The sequence below is a fragment of the Myodes glareolus genome, chromosome 10, assembly GCF_982192425.1.
Source record: "Myodes glareolus chromosome 10, mMyoGla1.1, whole genome shotgun sequence".
Lineage (NCBI taxonomy): Eukaryota > Metazoa > Chordata > Mammalia > Rodentia > Cricetidae > Myodes > Myodes glareolus.
In genome coordinates this window covers 60449562-60467416 of record NC_142035.1, presented here as the reverse complement: position 1 = coordinate 60467416, position 17855 = coordinate 60449562, and the positions used below count along the sequence as shown (strand labels likewise).

The window sequence follows — 17855 nt, the reverse complement described above, 5'->3', positions numbered from 1 at the left end:
GAGGTCAGAAAACAACCAAAGCAAGAGAATTCTGAAGCACACCAAAATCAGTAGTTATTTTTGGATGGTGAGCATATAAATAAGTTTGAGTATTTTTTCTACTTCCTTTATTCCATTTCTTAATCTGTTTATCTCCTTGAACAAAGAACTTAGGTCCATTCCACTTTCTTTCTTTCTTTCTTTTTCTTTTTTTCTTTTTTTTTTTTTGTGCCTGTCCTGGAACTAGCTCTTGTAGACCAGGCTGGCCTCCAACTCACAGAGATCCGCCTACCTCTGCCTCCCAAATGCTGGGATTAAAGGCGTGCACCACCACCGCCCAGCTCCATTCCACTTTCTGTTGCTCCTTTTCTCCTCAAATGTTTTTCCTTGCTTAGCTTGCTCCTTCCAATTATATATCTTCAAGTCACCACTAATATCCACATGACAGAGAGTATATTAGGCTGTTTTGAGATTTCTTCTGCCAACAGAATTAATCCAAAACTTGCTGGGTGGTGGTAGTGCACACCTTTAATCCCAGCACTTGGGAAGCAGAGGCAGGCAGATCACTGTGAGTTCAAGGCCAGTCTGGTCTACAAGAGCTAGTTCCAGGATAGGCTCCAAAGCTACAGAGAAACCCTGTCTCAAAAACCAGAAAAAAAAAAACAATTAATCCAAAACTCTTTACTTTAGCCTCAGGCAGACTCTTCATACTAGGACAAAATGCAGCCACTCCTTCACCAAAATATCACAAGAACAATCTCTAGAAAATCTCTAAAATTTTTCTCTGAAATCTCTTGAGTTAGCTCCAGACAGTTCAAATAACTCTTAGCATCACTGTCTTCCATGCTCCTACTAGTATGGCCCATTAAGCAGTGCTTTCATAACCCAAACTTCCAAAGTTCAAATTCCTCCAAAGAAAAATATGATCAGGCCTTTCACAGCAATACCCCAGTTCCTGGTACCAACTTCTGTCTTAGTTAGGGTTACTATTGCTGTGAAGAGACACCATGACCACAGCAACTCTTATAAAGGAAACATTTAATTGTGGTGACTCTCGTACAGTTTAGAGGTTCAGTCCATCATGGCAAGAAACATAGCAACATACAGGCAGGCACAGTGCTGGAAAAAAGCCGAGAGTCCTACATCTTGACTTATGGGCAACAGGAAGTCAACTGACTGTTACACTGAGTGAAGTCTGAGAAAAGAGAGCTCAAAGCCGCCTACCACACACACAGTGACACACTTCCTCCAGCAAAGTCATGCCTCATAAAAGTGTCCCTTTGGGGGACATTTTCTTTCAAACCACTACAATATTTTATATATGTTTATTTAAATTTCCTTTTTACAGTTCTGAAAATTAAATTTAAGGTCATCTGCCTGCTGGATAGATGCTCTACCATTGAGCTACACCTCCACTCCCCAGAGTCTTAATTTTTTACAATAACCTTTAGTGTATAATCAGAAAATGCTATTTTAGATATAATGATGTTTCTTTTCTTTCTTTTTTTCTGCCATATCACCCAGTTTTTATGATATTTGGAAACTCAGTTTTGACCCTGTGGTTGATAACTAGGTAAAAATTCCTGTGTTTTTATTTACTTTCAGGTTGACTCAGCAGTTGAGGGGAAGAGTCAGGTCATGGCATTTTCTTTCTGTGGTCCTGGAAAGTATATTTTCTATCTCACTCCTTACTTTTGAAGTGAAACACTGGTTAATGTCTTTTGCCTAATACTCTTCTCAGATTCAAGGAGCAGAGACAGAATTCAGCTCCCTGGTGAAACTGAGCCATCCAAATATTGTACGCTACTTTGCAATGAACTCCAGAGAGCAGGAGGACTCCATCGTGGTAGACATTTTGGCGGAGCACATCAGTGGGGTCTCCCTTGCTGCACACCTGAGCCACTCGGGCCCAGTTCCTGTGCACCAGCTGCGCAGGTACACAGCTCAGCTCCTGGCAGGCCTGGATTACCTGCACTGCAACTCCGTGGTGCACAAGGTTCTGAGTGCGTCCAGTGTCTGGGTCGATGCCGAGGGCACTGTAAAGATAACGGACTACAGCATCTCTAAGCGTCTGGCGGACATTTGCAAGGAGGATGTATTTGAGCAAACTCGAGTTCGATTTAGTGACAGTGCCCTGCCCTATAAACCAGGAAAGAAAGGAGATGTGTGGCGTCTTGGCCTTCTGCTGCTATCTCTTAGCCAAGGACAAGAGTGTGGGGAGTACCCTGTGACCATCCCCAGTGACTTACCAGCTGACTTCCAAGATTTCCTGAAGAAGTGAGTATCGATGGTTGTTGAGCTGCTTTTCCTCCTGTGCATTTAATGAGTAAGGAAACTGAGACCTAAGGAGGGGAGCCAGGGTGAAGTCTTTCCCAGGCTCTTGTATTCTGTTCCCTCGGTCTCCCACATTCTCCTAAACCCACTTGAGTTTAATAATTGATTCTCAAACTGCTTTTGGAAGATTGCCTGGAACACTCTAGACTTTCTCCACCATCCCTGTCTATCCCACAGTAGTGAGAGAATACCCTGGGTGTTCCATGTGGTAGACCTTCTTCGTCCACTTTGCTGCTGAATCCTAAGAGACCAAAGTGGAGGCCTCAGGAAACCACTGAGAAGTGTGGTTCTGCCTCTGTCTTCCTGACTGTTCCTCTCCGGTGACTCCTCTCGCTCAGCCAGGTCAGAGGATCCAATGACCGCCTGTTTCAGCAAAGGGTTTTCCATACCTGTGCATCACAGGTACATAATCACTACAAAGCCAGCTTTAAAAATTGTGTGTGTGTGTGTGTGTGTGTGGTGTGTCTGTGTGCCGTGTCTGTGTGCCTGTGTCTGTATGTGTGTCCTTCTCTTGTCGTGTCTATGAGTGAAAAAACCCACTGACAGTATGTGTATTGAGGTCAGGGAACAACTTTCTGGAGTCTGTTCTCCCCTTCCACCGTGGGCTCTGGGAATCAAATCCAGGCTGCCAGGTTGTCAGGCTTGTGGTTCAGGCTCTTTCTCCCACTGCCATCTCCCTGGCCCAAAACCAGGATTGTCTAGCTGGAGAGAATCCTTAGTAAAGAGGCTTTCCTGGGGCCTAAAGTATTTGTCCAGGTCATTCCCTCAAGGTTTTCTACATTAACCCTGAGTATTCTCAGTCTAAGCCAATGCTACTTTCTCAGTTTCTAATAAAAGGAAATATGCTCTTCAATTTGGACTTCTGCAGTGCCCCGGTCCAGCCTCCTGAACAAGCTGTCCGGGCTGCGTCTCCCGTCCTCACACTGTCTGGTTTCTCGTCTTTGTTTTCCTGGTCGTTCACTTCTGTCCTCATCATCTCTGCGTTCTTTTCTTGTGCCCCCACCTTTCTCTCTGCCCGGCTCCAGCTGGCCTGACCCATAGTGATCTCTTTCCCTCCCCACCCCCAACTCGCTGCTCACTGCCCCTGGCCTTGAGCATCTTGTATCACATGTCAGAGTATCTGTCAGTGGAGGGGCTGCACAGGTGATGGCGGCCACGTCAGACTGGATGTGACATTGGAGCTGTGGTCATTTCTGCAGCATTCTGTAGCCACCCGATGGCACGTTCTCAAGCTCTGCCCTGTTTAGCAACGCGTAGCATTTAAACAAGGCTGTTGATGTGTCGCAAAAACAGCCACAATAAATTATTCATTTGAGGAAAGGGGCCAACTTTGATTCTGTATACAACATTCTCTCCTTAAAGTGTATAAACTTTTTAGGTTTTTAAAACTATCTCATTTCTTTTAAATGAACTAGAACTTTAAAAACATGTATTTCAGTGCAGTCCACAGTGAGGGTGGCTGCAATGACAGGGGTGACAAGTTCCAGTGAAAGTCTCCTTCCCATCTTCCCCATGTCCCCATGAGCCCTCTGCTCCTGTCTGCTGATCGGGAGTGTCTCAGTCAAGGGTGACACTAATGGACTCAGAAACGACACAGGAGGTTTACACAGATGGTGTTTTCACCTCAGTAGCAAGCAGTGGGGCCGGAGGATTGAGACTCTTCTGGTCGCCCCTTGCAGAATCAGCTCCCCTTCGTCACTTCGGATGTGGAGATCTGAGATTTGTTCAGTTACCATAATATCACCTGGGCTACTGTGTGTGCTCCCGTCTCGGGGAGGGCTCTGGTGGACTCCTTGCTTGGGGTGGATAAGAGTGGGGTGTTGGGTCATTAGCTTTGCTCTCCACCCCAGTTAGCAAAAGAAATAAAGAATCCACAAAAACGCAGTGAATCCCATCTGTGGTTCCTGCCATATTCCGTCGACACCTTGGGAAGTCAGCTGTGAGGTAGTGGATGAGAACTCAGGTCCTGGAGCCAGATGGTGGATTGGGTCCCAGCAGCAAGTTCCTGGTTCTGAAACTAGTTCCATATCAGAAACTACAGTCATTCTTGGTGGGCTTTAAACTTGTTCTGATTCACATCTGCTGTCACATCAGTTCCATTAATGTCACAGTTGAGACTTGATGGTGCTCTTCAGAAATCTAACACAGCACAGGGAGGATGTGTGTGTGTGCGTGTGCACGCGTGTGTGTGCGTGTGCACACACATGAATGGCTGGGGACAATCCCAACAGTAGGAGAATGTGTAGTAGATAAATTCTGGTAGTTCCTGGCTGTTTCTGGGTTACGTGAGTTGGCACCTGTCAGATGCTGCCACTGGCCCCTGCTGAGTTGGTACTGTGGCTCCCTTCACCCTCAGCAGTGTGAGCCGAGGAAGGCTCCAGGCCTGACACCCGTTCCAGTTTCAAAGCTGGAGCTAGCATGGCCTCTGCTGCTCACAGCCCCCATACTGCCAAGTGATCGATTCCAAGAGTGTAATCTTTTCAAGTAAGAGCCCCTGAAAAGTGCAGTTCGCTCTCAGCAAGCTTTGTATCTTCTCGCATCTATTGTGTGAGTCCCGTTAATTTCATGGTAGACTTGGAGTAGACTGTGCACTTTAGAACTGAGCGTAGTGTGTGTGGAAGTACAGTGAGCATGTAAACGGAAATAACCCCAGCAGAACTAGGAGAATATATAAATTAATTCCTGTCGGTCCAAGCTGACGGTGGAGTTTGAAAGGCTCTTTACTGACATAAATTTTAAGACACGTGGCTGAAAAGGCCTCTCGCAAAAGGCAAGTTAAAAACTGATACATACAAGATAATGTTGTCTAAAAATCTCAATATTCTTGATAACATCATGGTTGAGTTGTTGTGCATTGTATACAGAAATAGACAGGAAAGGTCTATAAGATGCACATTAAGAGATTCAGAGGAAGGAAAAATCAGAGGCAAGAACTTTGGTTTTGATTTTAGTGTTTTGGGTTTGTTTAAGATAGGGCCTCACTTTTTAACTCTAGCTGGCCTATAACTTGCTCTGTAGAGCAGGCTGGCCTTGAACTCAGAGATCCTCCTACTCTGCCTCCCACGTGCTGGGATTAGAGGTATGCACCACCATGCCCTACAAGAGTAGCTTTTGGTTTGGTTGGTTTGTCAGGTGTAGGTGGTACATGCCTACGACCTTACTTGGGAGAATGAGAAAGAAGGATTGCAAATTTGAGGCCAATCTGTAATATATAGTAACCCGGTCTCTTATGTGCACTGGGTACTGGAGAGATGACTCAGCAGTTAAGAGCACTTGTTGCTCTTACAGAGGACTTGAGTTTGGTCCCTAGGGCTCACATGGTAGCTCACAACTATCCATACTCCAATTCCAGGGGATCCAGCACCCTCTTAACTTCTCACATGGTGCACATGTTTACATGTATGCAAAAAACATAAACATAAAATAAAAATAAATCTGAAAATAAAATCAGGTCAGGCATGGCAGTGTGCACCTTTAATCTCAGCACTGCAGGGGTCAAAGCAGGCAGATCTCTGAGTTCTAGGTCAGCCCTGGTCTACAGAGTGAGTTCTAGGTCATGGTGAGTTACATAGTGAGAGCCTATCTCAAAAATAAAATTAAATAAAATACTATATAACTTTTGAATAGTATATTTAATATTCACAGGAATTTATACAAATGATATTCTCTTGCCCTTTCCAGGTATAAAGTAGTGTTTACCTCTTCATGCTGTGACATAAAACCTAAGTTATCCTCTATGGTGGCTACTCTTCTTGCTTTGTATATGTAGGTTCCAAAGCTGGAATTCACAGTGACAGCTGATTATCTTAAATATGTCACTTTAAACAGAATCAAATGTGGTTCAGGGACCCCACTTTGAGAATTCCTGGTCTGGTTTGCTTTGATTCATCCAAAACAAGACAAAAAACGGCTTGTTAGACCATCAACTGCTAAGTCAGGAGGCTCAAGGAATGACTCCTGAAGGTGTGCGGTGAAGCGTGGGGCTTCTCAACAGTGTTGCTCAGTGTATTCCAGGGTCACCAGCATCTGGTTGCTGTTTTAGGAAAACGTAACTTATGCCTGGTCCCCAGCAGGCTTCGTTCAGCAGGGCAGGTGGCCAGGCTAATGGAAGAGGATGCCCAAAGCTGGCGTCTGTGGGCTGAGAGTGTTGAAGTCATCCATGCTGCTGTAGTCAACAATGCAGTTCATTTTTCCTGTTTCTTTTCTTTTTTCTGCTTACATCTACTCTGCTGTGGGACATGCAAACCCTGAAATGGTGCTTACTCATTTAAATTCACTTTTAAATGCATTTTGCTCCATCAGTAACATGAATTTGCTAATGTGTACTGTAAAGGAAAGCATAGTTGAATGGGGTAGATGAAGTAGGAAGGCTTTTATATTATATGCATCTGAGATTCTCCCTCCCACTCTGAGGTGTGTTTGCCTGGACGACAAGGAAAGATGGAGCCCTCAGCAACTACTGAAACACAGCTTTATAAATCCTCAGCCAAAGGTGCCCTTAGTGGAGCAGAGTCCTGAAGGTGAGTTCTGCCTGCCTGCCTTTCTTTTTCTTTTTTCTTTTCTTTTGGATAGGGTTCCAGTATGTAATTCAGACTTGATCTCATAATCTTCCTGCCTCCGCCTCCTGAGTGCTAAGATTACAGGTATGCCCATCTGAGAACATTTGCATGGATTATTTATTTTACTGATGCTAACCTACCCATAGTCCACTTCCATGCAGGCTTTGTATGCGTGGACCTGCTTTACAAGCCTAGCTCTTCAGTGTCTGTTGACAGAGCGGACATCCTCATTTTGCCGAGTCACTCCTGTTGCCGCATAACCTTAGGAGAGCTTGGGATAGATCAGGAGACCAGATCAGGTTCTGGTCGTCTAGTTCAGTCACTTCCTCTCCGTCCCCGTTACCCTCACCTGTACAATGGGTTGACTATATATCCCTGCCTACTTTAAAGATTACAAGGTGAGAAAAGATGTCAAAATGTAAAAAGTACCTTTTCAGACCACTAATTGGGGCCCCTTCCTCTCATGCTTATGTTGCTGGGTTCTATGAACTGCCTGCGTTTTTTTATTTTATTTTTAATTGTGTGATGGTGGGGGTGGTATAAACACATGTGGATGCAGTGTCCAGAGAATCCAAAAGAGGACATCAGATTCCCTGGAGCTGGAGTTACAGATAGTTGTGAGCTGCCCACATGGGTGCTGGGAACCAAACTCCAGTCTGCTGTAAAAGCAGTATGGCCCTTAACCACGGAGCCATCTCTCTGGCCCAGTCTTCATGTATCTCTAATGCTTTTGTTTCATCTTAGATTCCGGGGGACAAGATTACATTGAGACCGTCATCCCCAGCAACCAGCTGCCCAGCGCTGCTTTCTTCAGTGAGACCCAGAGACAGTTTTCCCGGTACTTCATCGAGTTTGAAGAATTACAGCTTCTAGGGAAAGGAGCTTTTGGAGCAGTCATCAAGGTGGGACAGAGTTGTCCCCAGTCCTCTTTAAAGCTCCTTCCCTGTCATTTTCATGGCCTCACAGGCGTGTTTTCCGTTTTAAGAGCGGAGAGCAAAGTAAATGGAAGCTGTGAGCACCTTCACCTCCTGGAGGGAAAGGCTGGCTTTAATGTCACCTGGACACATTAAGAATGCGCTATTCCTGTGTTCTGGGTTGGCTCAGAACAATGACATGAAAAATACATGATTATAACACCCTGAGTGGTCAAGATCTCTGTGTGAAGAACATTTTTGTGTACTTTAGTTCAGGAAGGGAATTATCCTTTCCACCTTCCCCCCAGTTTTGATGGAGTTGCCATAGAGAAAAGGGTTCCACAGTTAGAACAGAGGTGGCATGCACACCAGGAGATAGTCCTGATGGCTCTCATCCTCTGGCTTACAAAGCTGGGAGATGAATGGCCTGTTTTAAGGTGAGCTGCCGCTGGGACTCTTCATTCTGGTCTGGGGCAACTGTTATTATGTGAGTGCAGGAAGAGGATTCTGCTGTGCTCACAGTTCCAGTGTGTTGTAAAGCGTAGGCGAGGCAGATTAAAACGTATGAAGAACAGCTGAGGTACATGCCATCTTTCACATATGACAGTGACCTTTAGCAGTGGGACATATGTGTGTTTGATTCTGAGAGTATGAGGAGGAAGGTGTCACTCTTGTTTATTGATTGATTTTTGTTTATGTGGCTTTTGGGGGTGTTGTTTAGTTTTGTTGAGTTGTGATTATTTCTCATTTGTTTGCTTCCTTGTTTTGAGACAAGGTTTCCTGGAGCCTAGGCTGGCCTCAACTCAGAGTAGCAGAAGATAACCTTGAACTTCTCATCTTCCTACTTAACACTGAGTGCTGGGATATCAGGCCATTACTTCCTTGCCTGTTTCATGTGTACTGAGATTGTAACATGAAGGGGCCTGCTTGTTGGGGTTTATGTCCTGCCCAGTTCCCCACAGCCGGCAAGCCCCAAAGAAAATCACACAGAGATCTCCATAAGTTATAAAACTGATTGGCCCATTAGCTCAGGCTACTTATTAGCTCTTAGAATTTATATTAACCCATTATCCTTATCTATGTTAGCCACATGGCTCGGTACCTTCCTCAGCCAGGCAGGTTACATCTTGCTTCTTGGTAGTCTGGGCAGGAGTGCGAAGGGAGCTTCCTGCTTCCCAGAATACTCCTGTTCTCATTGCCCCGCCTCTACTTCCTGTCTGGTTGACCCACCTATACTTCCTGCCTGGCCAATCAGTTTTTATTTAAAACATGATTGACAGAATACAGACAATTCTCCCGTACCACTTCTCCCTCTTTAAAACAACAACAACAACAACAACAAAAACAAAGGAAAATACCCATAGTCCATTTTTTGGGAATGTGGGCATAGTATTCCAGGCTACTTCCTGCTCTTTGGGAGCACTGATAATCTTATGGGGACCTAAAGAAAATTTAGAGTTATAATCAAGTCCTGACTGGAGTATCCTGTGAGTCTTGATCATCTCAGGCAGCAGTCTTGAATCTGTTCTGGATGTAGAACTCAGACATCCAGGCCATCTGTTCCTACTGGAGATTTCTCGGGTGGTCTTCCTTGATCAAACTGGATTTTTCTTATCTCAAAATGAATCCACAGCCTCTCATTTTCTGTGGAAACAAAAGCAAAATCTCTTCTCCAAAGTAACATACCTTTTGACTTCAATTTTGAAGTCAAGGTATTTTAAAAATACCTATCTTGTATTAATTTAGCAGCATTTTTAAGCAAATAAATATCTTTTAGCAGCTGCTGCTCCTTCCTCAGCATTCAAACAATTCAAAGAGAGCACAATAATATACAGTATCAAGATTTTCTGTGTACTTTTCATCTTTACGTGGCTTTATTTTAACCTCTATTTTATTTTTACTTTTAACTTTTGACTTTTTGAGACAGGTTCTCTGTGTATCTTTGTCCTAGAACTCCCTCTGTAGACCAGGTTATCCTTGAACTCACAGAGATTTGTCTATCTCTGCCTCCCCAGTGTTGGGATTAAAGGTATGTGCTACCACACCTTGAACTCACAGAGATCTGTCTGTCTCTGCCTCCCAGGCATTGGGATTAAAGGTGTATGCTACCATACCTTGAAGTCTCAGAGGTCAGTCTGCCTCTGCCTCCCAAGTGTTGGGATTAAAGATATGTACCACCATACCCAACTACCCTTTCTTTCTTTCTTTCTTTCTTTCTTTCTTTCTTTCTTTCGGACTTTAACCTTTAGCCTCCATATATTTTTAACACATAGTAAACCATTTAGAGGTTTTCTTCATCTTTGGATCTATACTGTATATCTCTCTCTTTTTCTGACTGCATGACCCTTTAATTTACTAAGCAATATGGGTAAGATTAAAGCCGTGACTTTGATGGCTGGATCCAGCCCATTCCTTAGCTTTCTGTGATTTCAGCCTCATTCTCCCGCACCACTGGGATCAAACCCAGAGTTTGTGTGTTTTTGGCAGGCACTCTACTAAGTGAGCTGTATCCATGTGGGATTTTGAGATTGAGTATTATATAGTATAGGCTGTGCTCAAACTCTGTGTGGCCAAGGATGACCTTGAACCCTTGGTCCTCTTGCCTCTACCTCCCAAGTGTTGGGATTACAGAAAGTACTACCACACTCAGCCTGGAAGCATCACTATTGCTGCAGGTTACCTCTCAACCAAAACAATTAATTTCCCCACAGTAAAAGAGGGGCAGCATTAGCAAGGCGGGTTTCCCACAAGAAAGCTCAAGTTCTAGGAGTTTAATTCAGAGTTCTTTTTATTAACTCCATACAATTTTTTTTAGGTTCTTGAATTTTAAACACTGTGGATGTAGTTTGTTAAACTTCATGTCTTTCTTTTTTTCTTTCTGGTCAAGGGTCCCTTGTAGCCTTCCTTATTTACATGTTCTTAGAGATAATTGGTGAGCTGCTATAACAAGGGCACCTTGATCTGTCCCCTTGGCTCTCACACCCTCCCCCTCGCTGCTGTCTGAATAGTGCAGTCTACTTGTTCGCAGCTGGCCCTTCACCATTTGTGCGCTTGTTCGCTTGGACAACAGAACTGCTATTTTTAGTGCATTAGGTCTTATGTAAATGAGAAGGGAAATCTGGTGTAGTTAATTCAGTCAGGTCAGTGCAATCCTCAGGCTAGGGATGGTCCATGAGCTTACTGGCCTTGGAAACTTTTTCTGTTGATTCATTCTGCTCCTATTTTTATTGTCTTATTTTAAAATCATGTTTTTGAATCTTAGTTGGGTGAAATCAATAGGCAGCATGTATGTTAACTGTAATTGCTGCAGTTGGTCCAGCATAGTCTTTGGGCTTGGATAGTGCTCTTTCTCCGTGTGTCAGTCATCTCCTCAGTGTCCGTGTTCAGGCCAGTAATAAAAAGCATAAATGCCATATAATTAAGCAAACTGAGTCTCAAGGAAATTGAATATCTCTCTCAAATTTCCATAGCCTTATACATTCTTTATAAGCTACTTGGCATTTTATTTTAGACTTGTTAACATTTCTGGAATTTCATTCATCTTTAGTGACTTTAAGTTTTAAGAAAATAAAATCATCAGATAAAAACTTACACTGGCTACAGAAAATTAATTTTACTTTAAATCTAAAATGTATTTTGATATTTATTTAGCAGATATAATATGAAAAGAAAGGGAAGTAATGTCATAAAAATTAATTAATGGAACTTATTACTTAAAATGTTAATCTAAATTTTTCAAAGAAAATGTTATGCTTATCAGTAAAGGAATAAATTATTAAGATAGGCACGTTGGTCCATGCCTATCCCACCATTCAAAAGGTGGATGCAGGAGGTTGCAGAGTATAAGGTAAGCCTATCTGCATAGGGAGTTTAAGGCCAGTCTGTGCTATATGAGACCCTGCCTAAAAAGGAAAGAAACGTGATTAAAACGGAGATTATGCGTATTCCGGTAATCCCAGCTCTGAAGTGGGAGGATGTCAGGTTCCAGGCCTGGCTACATAGTGAGATCCTGTCCCAAAAAGAGATGGGAGAAAGGGAGAGAAACAAGGAGGCGGAGAGATGAAGGTTGCACCCTCCCCAACGTTTCCCAGAGGAATCTCGCCCCCCAATCTGGATTTCTTGAGCATTTACCCTACTTTGCGGGTAACCAATGCTTTCCTTGGTTTGAATTCAAGCCTTTTGGCTCTCCTTAGCTATTACTGTGGGTTCTCAGAATTCCAGATTCAGCTGGGGAAGAACTAAGGAGCCGGGAGGTGTAAATGCCAATGTGCAAGGTCCTGGGCCCTGGATCTGACCAGGTCCTGTCCTCTACTGCCGGGCAGGTGCAAAACAAACTGGACGGGTGCTGCTATGCCGTGAAGCGCATCCCAATCAACCCTGCCAGCAGGCACTTCCGCAGGATCAAGGGCGAGGTGACGCTGCTGTCGCGCCTGCACCATGAGAACATCGTGCGCTACTACAACGCCTGGATCGAACGGCACGAGCGCCCAGCGGTGCCTGGGACACCACCCCCGGACTGCAAACCCCAGGTCCAGGACAGCCCAGCTGCCTGCAGAAAAGCAGCAGGCGACAAGGTGGAGCTGGACAGCGTAGAGGCTGCAGCTCCGCCTCCCATCCTCAGCAGCTCGGTGGAGTGGAGCACTTCGGCTGAGCGCTCCACCAGCGCGCGCTTCCCAGTCACCGGCCCAGGCTCCAGCAGCGACGAGGAGGATGAGGATGAGCACGATGGCGTCTTCTCACAGTCCTTCCTGTAAGTGCTAGCAGTGGGCCACACCAGAAGAACAAAAAACACGTCGGTGGCAACCTCTTTCAGAGAGTAGCCAAATGGAACCCACAGGAATTTTAAAGATTGCCCATACCTGAGGCCAGGAGAAAGAAAAAGCAGAAGTGATTTCTAATACTTTATCTTGAAAGATTTAAGAGAATTTCTGACAGGGTAGTGCTTAAAATCACAGCTTTCAACTCTGCGAACCACTTAAGAGTCTTTAGAGTCTTGACTCAGTCAGTCTTCACTGCCCTTGAGACCTGTGATTATGACCCAAGGGCGTTTGCCTTAGGGGTGTACTTCACTGTACTCAGTTGGACACAATTTATCTTAGCAATTAATTACTTTGAGAAACAATATAGCTACTTTTTAAAGAGTTCTTTGTTGGGGCCTGAAGAGGATTGCTCGGTGGTTAGGAGTTCTTTTTGCTCTTCCAGAGGACTTGAGTTCGATACCCAGCAAGGTTCACAATCATCTGTGACGCCAGTCCCAGGGGAATCCGACGCCCCCTTCTGGCCCCTGTAGGCACTGCATATATATGGTGCATGGACCTGTACACATAAAAAAGTGTTTTTGTTTTTTTTTTTAAATAAATAAAAGATCTGAGTTTGGGTAACAGAAAAGAGATACCAACAGCCCAATCTGCATTGATGCTCCTGAGTCATGGTGTGCCGTAGTAGTCACCGGTCTACTGCTGTGAAGAGACACCATGGTCCAAGCAACTTGAAGAAAGCATTTAATTAGGGGCTTCCTTATGGTTTCAGAGAATTACTCCAGTTCCATCTTGGTGGGAACCTTGGTGGCAGGCGGACAGGCAGGCATGATTCACAGACAGAGAGACAGAGACCAAGAGAAACTCAAAGCCTACCCTTAGTGACACACCTCCTCTAACAAGGCCTCCTAATATTTCTTTACTTCTTTTTCTTCAGACCTGCTTCAGATTCTGACAGTGACATCATCTTTGACAATGAAGACGAAAACAGTAAAAGTCAGAATGAGGTAAGTATGGAGTAGAAGTTACAGCTTTTACTCAACATGGTGTGTAAGGAGATGACACCCGATAGAAGAAACAGGCAGAATGTCAGGGCATTGATCTGACATGAGTGTGTTTTCAAACATGCCCGTTCATTTAAAACATGTGCTGCTAGTGTTTATTATACATCACAATAAACTTTTATTCACATCATAAATTTATACCGATATATGCGTGTATAAATTTATCATAAGTTTTATATTGACATGAAAGAGAAAAAATTGACACACTGTACTTTTTCACATGTGGTGAAAAGTTTTGCAGAGGGTCTAGAGAGATGGTTCAGCAGTTAAGAGGAGTGACTCTTGCTGACCTGAGCTAGGTTGCTGGCACCCACATGGTGACTCCCAATCACCAATTGGGTAATCCAATCCCAGGGGATCCAGTGTCCTCTGACCTCCAGGCACACATGCATACAAATGAATACAAGTTTAAAATGCCTTTGTTTTAAGTTTCATAGGAGATTGGGAAATGCTTTCTATGGCTGGAGATAAGGATTGAATGCAAATGAAAGTCTCATCATGGAACAGAGTGAACTTAATCTCTCCCACATCAGTTAACCTTGATGCTCACTTTAATAAGCCTCTTCTAGCACAGTGTTTTAACTATGTAGAACGATTCTGGAATGTTTGATCAGTTAATTAACAGGACCACAGCCAACCTTATTTTATTTCTGATGTTGTGGACAAGAGGAGAGAATACGGGCTGGGCGGTGGTGGTTCACGTGTTTAATCCCAGCACTTGGGAGGCAGAGGCAGATGGATCCCTGTGAGTTCGAGGCCAGCCTGATCTACAAAGTGAGTTCCAGGACAGCTAGGGCTACACAGAGAAACCCTGTCTTGGGCGGGGGGTGGGGAGAGGAGTGAATACACCTTTTAGTAAAAGTAAATTATTGATGGAGCATGTCCTTTCTGGGGGCTGGAGAGCTGGCTCAGTGCTTGAGAGCAAGTAATGCCCTTGAAAAGGAAGCCCACAGCTGCCTGTAACTCTGGTTCCAAATGTTTACACACATACACACGCGAATGGTCCTTTTTAAAGAGCAGTCTCTTGTGGGCATGTGTAGTGGGTGTGATATAAAACACGTTTCTCCATACAGCTCATGGTTTTAAAAGCTTGACAACAAACACTCTTCTATGCCTCAGATCCCACGCATCCCTGCTTCTTCTCTGGTCAGGCTGCAGAGCCCCAGGCTGCTGCCTAATCTCAGAGGAAAAATCGTGTGCCGTCCATTGTAGATTCAGAAAAATAAATGTTCTGTAGCTAGATATGGTCTGTGATAACTTTATTACTTGGGATAAAAATATAACCACCAGCATTTATGAGTGTACTTACAGGATACAAGTATGTAGACCCTGTTATATACACAGTTCGGTTGATTTGAAATTTGAATGAATTAGCCAGTATGTTTTTAATAAGTACTTGTCAGTTAAGATTCTATGCTTTCATTTCTTAATTAGAAATTTAGCTACAATGATATCATAAATAATTTAAACTGCTAAAGCAGAAATTATATTTGCTTTTAGTGTTATCTGTGCATTTGCATATTAAGGGCATCAAATTTATGCTTCCAGTTTGCCTCAGTTAAAGGCAATATCCCTGGAGCTTTCTAATTGATGGGAAACCCCAAGGGATTAGTAATCTTCATAGATGATCTCCAGAGAATAGAAGTAATTCAATAGTTGAATCCAGTTATTTCAAGAGCAGAACTTTTTATTTTTCTATAAAAAGCGAAAATATTGGGAAACATCCTTCCTCGTAAAAACTGGAGTCAGGGGGCAGGAGAGCAGTTAAGAGCCCATAATGCTCCAGAGAGGACTGATTCCCAGCACTCGTGTCTGGTGGCTCACAGCTGTCTGGTTCTCCAGCTCCAGGAAATCCCACGACCCCGTCTAGCCTCCAGAAGCACTTGCACTTACATGTGCACACCCACACAAGTCATGCACATGTAGATATGGCTTAAAGAATCTAATAAAAACCCTGTAGATCAAATATGATCAGAAACTAACATACTTTTTCCTACTTTGGGTTAAAAATATTTAAATATCTGTCTAGAAGAAAAGACTTTAAGTGTGTGTGTGTGTGTGTGTGTGTGTGTGTGTGTGTGTGTGTTTGAGAGTGTGTGTGTTTGAGATAGGGTTTCTCTGTAGCTTTGAAGCTTGTCCTGGAACTAGCTCTAGTAGACCAGGCTGGCCTCAAACTCATAGGAACCCACCTGCCTCTGCCTCCAAGTGCTGGGATTAAAGGTGTGTGCCACCGCCGTCAGGCTTTTAAAAATATTTTTAATGTGTGCATGTGTGTTTCTGTTTGAGATTATGCACACCATATAAGTGCAGCTCCCCATGGAGGCTGCAGAGCACTGCATCCCCAAGAACTGGAGTTGTAGGTGGTTGTGAGCTGCCTGATGTTGGTGCTGGGACCAGAACCCAGGTCCTCTGCTACAGTAGTAAGTAATCGTAACCATTGAGCCAATAACCTTTTTCCAGGCTCTCCAATCCTGGAAAAGACTTTTTTTTTTTAAGATGTCATGCATTAGAAAGAAAATGACTTATGGGAGACAAGCAAGTTGTGGCAGCAAAGCGGTTGTTCAGGAGTGTCACCCAGAGGGCAATATACCCTTTGATAATGTGGACACATTAAAACTACTTTCTTTGAATCCCACCAAAGGAAGACAGCCTGTTGATACTAAACCGTGTATTTATTCTGCCCTTCATATCCGTGGGCCTTCAGTGCTAAGATGGGAGCGGACTTTCTGCTATTGCACACCTTCCTGTTCCCCATTTTCCCATTGTTCGTGTAATAACAGATCTGTAAGCTGTGCAGAATTTCTGGTTAGAATGCCTCAGGCTTCTCAAAGACAGTGGTTGTGTCCCGCTCTGCCGATGTCCCCTACAGCGATAGGAAGCCATGCACAGGGGTGAAGTTGGGGTCTTAGACACACAGTCTTGAAGATGGTGATGTTCTTGTTAATGTCAACCATCAATCTGAGTTCTACTGTGCTCCTCTTGGTTCAGGCTGAAGAATGCAATGACAAGGACAGTTGCCAGGAAACTGAGCCATCGGTGACAACTGAGGCTGTGCACTACCTTTATATCCAGGTGAGACCCTGGGAGACAGCTCGGTGACAGGGGCCACTCTTTGCTTGTGTGTTTTATAGTGTGCCACAAGGTAATGGGACATTACCATTGATTGACATTGCCAAAGATTAATTGGCCAGGAAAGTTAGAGCATGGACGCCTCCCCTTCCTGCCCAGCCTTGAACTCATCGTTTTTTTTCCAGTGTTGTCAGAAGGCACGTGGGGGCAGCTCTGGACTCAGGCTGTGCACGTTCACATCCTGGATCTTCCTGTTACTACTGTATTAGCTCAGATGAGTGTCTTTAGTGTTTTGTGCCTCAGTGTCCCACAACTTAATTATTCTCACAACTAAATAAGATGAAGAAGTGCTTCAAACCATGTCTGAATCCCATAAATGCAAGAGTGGGCATGCCTTAACTGTTTGCGTGTGTCCATTCTCTAAACAATCCTGCAAAGTACCCACTTTGGGTACTCATGGGAGCTTGGAGAGGTCCGGAGCAGAGCCTGGAGGGTGACTCAGAGTGTGCCGGCAGTGGCTGCAGAGAAGACAAGACTGACCTGTAAAACAGTCGCACACTTCTGCCTGAGGAATTCCCCACTCTGGTCCTGGTCAGAACAGGAAGCAACTTTCACACATTGACCTTGGTCTTAAATAATGCTACATTGTTTCCTCTCTTAACATACCCAAGAGGGGGTGAATCAGAGCCCTGCTTGAATGCTTCCATAAGTATAATGTTTTCCTCTAGATTCAAAGAGTATTTGTTATTCTTATACAAATAAAGTCAAGGACATCATTAAGCAAATAAACTATTAGAAATTTGAGATTGGAAGCAATTTTGTAACGTAATAACATTTTATTGCAATCTCAATTTTCACATTTGTAACAAGGATTTTAAACAAGTAAAACATCTTTAAAATAAGCAGCTGTATATATTGTATTTGTTTGTTTATTTTATATACATTGATGTTTTACTTACATGTATGTCTGTGCGAGGGAGTCAGATCCTCTGAAATTAGAGTTACAGACAGTTGTGAGCTGCCATGTGGGTGCTGAGAATTGAACCCAGGTCCTCTAGAAGAGGACCAATGCTCTTAACCACTGCACTCTCTCTTTCTAGAGAAAGGGAAAGGTAAATGGAGGGAGGGAGGGAGGGAGGGAGAGAGAGAGAGAGAGAGAGAGAGAGAGAGAGAGAGAGA

The 17855-nt window shown here is 44.0% G+C and overlaps 1 protein-coding gene across 1 annotated transcript in view; it reads left to right on the top strand.

Annotated features, from left to right (window-relative positions):
* The window catches only part of Eif2ak4 (eukaryotic translation initiation factor 2 alpha kinase 4), a 94929-nt gene that overhangs the window by 35382 nt on the left and 41692 nt on the right, over positions 1 to 17855 (top strand). The window contains 6 exon segments of the mRNA XM_048459982.3: positions 1721 to 2256; positions 6727 to 6833; positions 7617 to 7774; positions 12109 to 12536; positions 13481 to 13550; positions 16596 to 16679. Coding sequence (XP_048315939.3) covers positions 1721 to 2256; positions 6727 to 6833; positions 7617 to 7774; positions 12109 to 12536; positions 13481 to 13550; positions 16596 to 16679 — 1383 coding nt within the window.